The following is a 6,374-nucleotide window of genomic DNA, read 5'->3' as shown; positions in this document are numbered from 1 at the left end:
GACGGTTCGACGGCATCACCGACTCAATGGACGTCCACTCAATGAGCTTGAGTGGACTCTGGGAGCTGGTGATGGACAGGGAGGCCTGGCATGCTGCAGTCCATGGGGTCAAGAGAGTCGGACGCGACTGAGCAACTGAACAACAACTGTAGAGAAGAGGCCCCAGAGACCCCCTGCCTCCCCCTGCCTGCCCTTCACCAGCCTGCCAGGCCCAGGGACACGGCAGGCCTTACGGACAGTTTATTGACATGTGGTTTCTGGGGAGAAGGGGCTGGAGGTCTGCCCCCTGCCCTCAGCTCAGGGAGCCCCCGGGTCCGGCCACGGTCGGGCCCTAGCTCCCTGCTCACGGGGTCGGAGCCGGCGTGGCTGGAACTCAGTGGCTGCCCCCCAGCTACGGGGGCCCCCGTCCTCTGCTCCCCTCGTTAGGCGTCTGGCTGCCTCCAGGCCCCGGGACAGGCCTCCCTCTGGGGACCCGGTACTTGCTCTTCTGACTGTAGAGCAGGTTCCTCTGGAAAAGGCGAGGGAGGCGGCCGTGACACAGCAGGACGGCCAGGAGCATGCCTGCGGGAGAGCGAGCGTCACACGGAGGCCGGGGCTCCCCGGGCCCGAGGCCGCCGGGCGCCACACCCCACACCCTCCGCGGACAGGGGCCTGCAGACGGGGCCAGGCCTCGCCCTGGCCCGGCTCCTGCCAGCGTCCGCTCCCATGGGGGCCAACCCCCCGGAGGTCAGTGGGGACCGGGAACCGTGCGCACTTGCAGGCCGTGCTCTGGGCCCCGTGTTCCGGGCACAGGCGCCCCTTCCTCCCGGGGCCATCTCCTGATGCTGGCGTGTCGTCCTCGGGGTGGTGAGCGTGGAGGTGGGGCCGAGGGGGCCGGGGGTCGGGGGTGGGGCCTGGCCGAACCCTCACCCCCAGGTTTTGCCCGGAGCTTCCGGAGTGGAGGACCCTGGACCCCCACCTGGCCACCTCTCGTCCCCCGAGGCCGGGAGGCCCCCTTGCCTGAACCAACCCGGAGCATGCACACGGGTCCTGGCCCCCCCCGCCTCTGCCCCTTGCGGCTCCCAAGGGGGTCCTGGGGGCTCCAGTGCCGCCATGGCAGCTCGGGGGTCAAAGGCTGGAGCGGTGTCCCCCGGATCCAGGTCATTCCCTGACCTCGCAGCGGGGCTTCACCTTCAGCAGGTGTGAGTAGTTACATTGAGACAAGATGTCCCTGGAGCAGAATGGACCCCAACCCCGTGTGACTGCTGTCCTTCCCAGGGGACACGTGGCGGACAGGGAGGATGGGCTGGGATGGGACCGATGTGCCCGCAGGCCCCCGATGCCTGGGGGGGCGGGGAGGAGGCCGCAGCCCCAGAAAGGCCCCGCGCCCGGCTTCCCGCGCCCACCTGGGGACAGGTGAGTGGCCTGCTGCCCCAGCCTTCGCTTCGCTGTGGTTCCCGGGCCGGCGGCCGAGAGCTCCGAAGGACAGCCCCAGCCCGTCCAGCCGGCGCCCCCGTGGGTTGGGGCCAAAACGCTCTATTCCAAATCCCCGCGTCTCCAGCTTCCCTGAGAGGAACCTCCCCGCCCCGCCGCCCCGGGTACCCTGGGGAAGGCCCCGGAAGCAGCCCCTGCCTCGACCCCGGCCAGCAAGCTGGATGCCCTGTGGGCCACCCCTGTTCCAGAGGACAGCCCGGGCTGGCCTGCCCCCGCCCCAGGACCCCCAGCCCCTCACCTGTCACGGGGCCCAGCCAGTACACCTGGATGTACTCCAGCAAGCTGTGCCCCGAGCAGCGGAAGGTGACCGAGGCGGCCAGTGTGGGGTTCAGGAAGGCAGACGTTAGGGGCCCGGCTGCGGAGAAGTGCAGACGTCAGTCCTGGCCCGCCTGTGCCACCTCCGCACTGGACCCGCCCACCCACCTGGGGGGCCCGGCTCCACCCCCTGTGCCAACTGGGACACGGGGAGGCGGCCGCCCAGCCCAGGCCAGAGGTCAGGGGTCAGGCAGCAGCCAGACAGGAGTGTCTCCCGACCTCTCACCCCTGCGTGGACTTGGCTCCCCAGCCTTTCTCTGCACACCCTACGCCCACGGGAGGGCGTCTTAGAGAGAGACCCAGAGAGGTAGGGAGACACAGAAGGAGAGACAGGGACAGCAAGAAGGAGAGAGACTTGGCCGAACAAAGAAACAGCAGCAGAGAGGGGCACGCGGGGCCAGCGGGGGCGGGGGTGGGTCAGGGAGACTTCCGCAGAGGCTCAGGGACCCACAAGAGCTTGGTCAGGAGGCTTGGCCTGGGCGGGGGGCAGAGGAGGAGGGGGAGGAGGTGGGGAGGAGGGGGGAGGGGAGGAGGGGGAGGGGTGAAGGAGGGAGGAGGAAGGAAGAGGCTGGGGGGTTGCCTTGCAGTGACAGGTGGGCCCAGCAGGCAGCGGGCAGGGGCTGAGGAGGAAACAGCAGCCCCAGGCCCCGAGGAGGGGTGATGGAGGACGCAGGGGCTTCCAGACCAGAGCCTGGGCCCCGAGGAAGCAGCAGCCCCCCTCCCACCCGCCATCCGCCTCTGGTGCCCGCCTCCCAGGATGGGCAGGAGCAGCTCGGGGTGTGGACAGACCCAGCCGGGAAGGACTGCCCCACCAGGGTCGGGTCCCTGCCCAGCGCGTTGAGTCCCGCCTGGCTGGCCACCACCCCCAGCAGGTGCCCAGGCAGCGGCCACCCCAGGCCTGGTGGCCCCGTGCTGGCCTGCAGCCCCTCTCCTGGGCGGCCACGCAGCCCCGGGGACAGGCGGCCGGTCTTACCTGTGCCGGCCACGGCGGTGAGCAGCAGGGCCACGGCCGGCGCCCTGTGGACGGCGCGGCTGCCCTGGAGGCGGAGGAGCGCCAGGTGCAGCAGGAAGGCGCAGGAGCCCTCGAGCAGGGCGCCGTGGGGCACAGCCGTGCGCAGCGCCGAGCTGCAGTGCGGGTCCATGAGGCTCTGCAGCAGGTGCAGGTCGCTGAGCCCCCAGGCCCAGTAGAGCCGCGTCAGGGCGCCGGCCGCCTGCACGCCCAGCGCCTGCGCCACCAGCTCCAGCAGCGTGCTGGGCAGAGAGGCCTCGGCCAGGAGGAACCGCTGCAGGGACACCGTGGGGTTGGCCGAGGCCCCGTCCAGGGTGGCCCCGTGCACCAGGAGCAGCAGGAAGACCAAGGTCAGCAGCAGGTCGGGGCCAAAGCCTAGCGCCCAGGGTCCGAGCTCCACCAGCATCCGCATCTCCAGGCAGCAGGCCCCCAACTGGGCCGTGCCCGCCACCTCCCGGGCAAAGTGGGCGTAGGTGCCCCCGGGGAGCAGGGCCTTGGCCGCCCTCCTGACCGCCTGGCAGAGGGCGAAGGTGGCGAGGAAGAAGCAGAGAGACACGTTCAGACCAGCCATCGGCCTGGAGGCTCCGGGAGGGCGGGCCTGCAGGGCCTGAGCTGACGTGTCGGGCGGGGAGGGGGCCGTGGGAGCCTCACACCTGTGCCCCCCACAGCGCCTCTCCGGCCCGCCCCTCAGTCGAGCGTCCTCCAGGGACACCCGGCCCCCGTCAGCCACTCCGGGTGCCGCTCCCCAAAGCCGCCATGTCTCCGTGACTCAGCCAGGGCCCCTGGCTCCACCAGGCAGCTCCTGGAGGGCGCCTGTGCTGGTGTCCACCCAGGGGAGGGTTCCCAGGCACCAGCTCCCTCGGGAGGGCGGCACTGTGCTGGGTCAGGGGCCCCACACAGGGAGCAGGGGCCGCCCTGGCAGGGCTGCACGGGGCACCTTGGAAGCTGAGCCTGCAGAGACGGACCCACCTCACCTCACACAGTAAGTCCCCTACACGCGAACAGGTTCCATTCCGGGAGCACGTCTGAACGTCCACACAATGGCTACGTAGTTTTGTAACTGTGATAGGCTTATCATACTCTACACAAACATACAGTCTATCTATATACGCACTAGACAGTCCAGGGGATTCTCAGCCAGAACACTGGAGTGGATTGCCCTTCCCTTCTCCAGGGGATCTTCCCAACCCAGGGATGGGATGCAGGTCTCCGCATTGCGGGCAGATTCTTTACCAGCTGAGCTACCAGGGAAGCCCTTTATAATACTCTTTACACAAATAATACATAAAAAACAAACAAAAACATGTTCAACCTCACAGTACACACAGTGCCTTGAAAAGTGCAGTCGTACGCACCGACAGCCGGCCCCCAGGAGCAGGCCCGCAGGAGCAGGCCCGCAGGAGCAGGCCCCCAGGAGCAGGCCCCCAGGAGCAGGCCCACAGGAGGGGGCCCCCAGGAGCCGGCCCACAGGAGCAGGCCCCAGCAGGAGCGGGGGGCGGCCCAGGAGCGGGCCCCCAGGAGCCGGCCCACAGGAGCAGGCCCGCAGGAGCGGGCCCCCAGGAGCCGGCCCCCAGGAGCCGGCCCACAGGAGCAGGCCCACAGGAGCAGGCCCCCAGGAGCGGGCCCACAGGAGTGGGCACAGAGTGAACAGCAAGAAGTGTTACTGACTGGAGGGGGGGGCGGCGCGGGACGGTGGAGCTGAAGGGTCATCAGCAACAGGAGATGGAGGGTGAGCTGCCGCTTGGCTCACACCTGACACTGACGGAACGGACGTCTGCACCTGTGGAAGCTTGCAGCTTGAAGGTTCCTGAGAAGGGGACTTACCACCGTGGACCTTCTGCCTGGAGTGTGGGCATGTGACCTGAGTTTCTAGGGAAGCTAGAAGTTCGAAGTGAGTTTGTCTTGAGCAAAATGGCTGCTTGGGGGCTTCGGCGGCTTCCGGAAGGCCCCGGCACATGGTGAACTTGGAGGAGAGGGCCTGATCCAGGCAAGTGGGGTCCCCTGTGAACCCCTCTCCACACCCCACGCGAGTCCAGGTGAGCGCCTGGCCTGAGGACGTCGCTGGGCCCTGCCCCCCAGTTCGGAGGGACTGGAAGCCTGGTGCTCTGCCCGTGACTCTGCTGGACGCCTGCCGGGCTACAAGGACAGATGGCCCACGTTGTGGTCATGGTTGCTCCGCCGTGATCTCAGGACCTGAAGGAGCAGGGCCCCTGCATGTGTCAGGCCACTGCGGGCCCGGCAGCCACTCTAGGCCGAGGGGACAGGCTGAGCGAGGCTCAGAGGATGCGGAGGGGAGGCCCGAGCCAGGCAGGGGGCCCTGGGGGTGCGCAGTGCCCTCGCCTACAGGCCTGAGCTGGAGCAGAGAGCAGGAGCCGGCTGTGGAGGAGGCTCCCAGGGGAGGGGGTCTAAGCCAGAGGCCTGGGGAGCTGCTGCTGAAGGTCAAAGTCAAGGTCTGCAGGACAAAACCACACCCCACAGGGGCCAAGGCAGCGGGTGCAGGGCGGCAGAGGGGTCACTGGGCAGGTGCCCCCGGGGAGACAGGCAGCTGGCCCCAGCGTGCCCCTGCAGAGGGGGAGGGGGCCCTGAGCACAGGAGCCAGGGTCTCTGCAGGCAGAGGCCTCATGGCCAGCCACTGCTGCCGGGGAAGGGGTCCAGGCGACGCCCCCTTAAGCCCACCTGGAGGCCCCCGGCCCTGCTCCCGTGCTGTTCTGTCCCTCACATCCCCGCCGGCCCCTCCCTCCTTCCCAGGGGCTCGGCTCCAAAGATGAAAGTGAAAGTCACTCAGTCGAGTCTGACTCTGTGTGACCCCGTGGACTACACAGTCCATGGAATTCTCCAGGCAGGAATACTGGAGTGGGCAGCCTTTCCCTTCTCCAGGGGATCTCCCGAACCCAGGTCTCCCGCGTTGCGGGTGGAGTCTTTACCAGCTGAGCTACCAGGATGAAAGAACTGCCCTCCAAATCAGGGTGAGTTTCCTCCCGAGGAGCTCGGCCGGGCACGGAGCTGCAGGGTGCTGCGCGGGAGGCTGAGGGCCGGGCCTGGCCGTTCACTGCTGGCCGCGCCCACGCGAACCTGCCTCCTGCAGCAGTGCTGGTTTCCACACCCGAAGCCCTGCTCCCGACGGCGCCCCAGCTGGGGACGCGTCTCCCCGAGCAGGTCACTGCACTTCTAATGTGGGGGGTGGGCTCGAGACCAGCTGAGGCTTCCGTTCTGCCCCCACAAGCACTTCTGCTACGCAGAGGGGCCCTGCCATCTGACGCTCCCATCCCTGCCCCCTCACAAGTCCATCTGATGTCTTTCCCCACCAGGCTCTCGTCCCCCCACAGCCCAGGCCTAGGCGGGGGAAGCAGGGGGCAGAGACCTGCAGCTTAGGGACAGAAACTGACTGTTTCAGCTTTCCTGGCAGACGACCTTGGGTTCAGAACTCTCCTGGAAGTGGGAAGGTGTCTGGTGCCCGCATCTCCCCACCCCCACGCCCCGGGAGAGGGGTGGGGCTAACCCAGCAGGAAGGTCCTCAGGGCCCTGACCTCACCCAGGAGGCGGACACGCCCCCAGACTCCAGCCTGCCGGTGGGGTG

General features: G+C 68.4%; 1 protein-coding gene across 2 annotated transcripts; it reads right to left on the bottom strand.

Annotated features, from left to right (window-relative positions):
- LOC108633854 (aquaporin-12B-like) lies at positions 209-3,837 on the bottom strand. 2 transcript variants are annotated; one of them, XM_018039990.1, is made up of 4 exons: positions 3,246-3,837; positions 2,762-3,209; positions 1,712-1,828; positions 209-561 (listed from the first exon to the last, which is right to left on the bottom strand). In XM_018039990.1, exons 1-4 carry the CDS (start codon positions 3,366-3,368, stop codon positions 392-394), a joined length of 858 nt encoding a protein of 285 aa, XP_017895479.1. In that variant the 5' UTR covers positions 3,369-3,837; the 3' UTR covers positions 209-391. The 2 variants fall into 2 exon arrangements, with proteins under 2 accessions (XP_017895479.1, XP_017895474.1); XM_018039985.1 differs by having other exon boundaries at positions 2,762-3,837.

The sequence above is a fragment of the Capra hircus genome, chromosome 3 (genome assembly GCF_001704415.2).
Source record: "Capra hircus breed San Clemente chromosome 3, ASM170441v1, whole genome shotgun sequence".
NCBI lineage: Eukaryota > Metazoa > Chordata > Mammalia > Artiodactyla > Bovidae > Capra > Capra hircus.
This window is presented reverse-complemented; position numbering and strand designations above follow the sequence as displayed.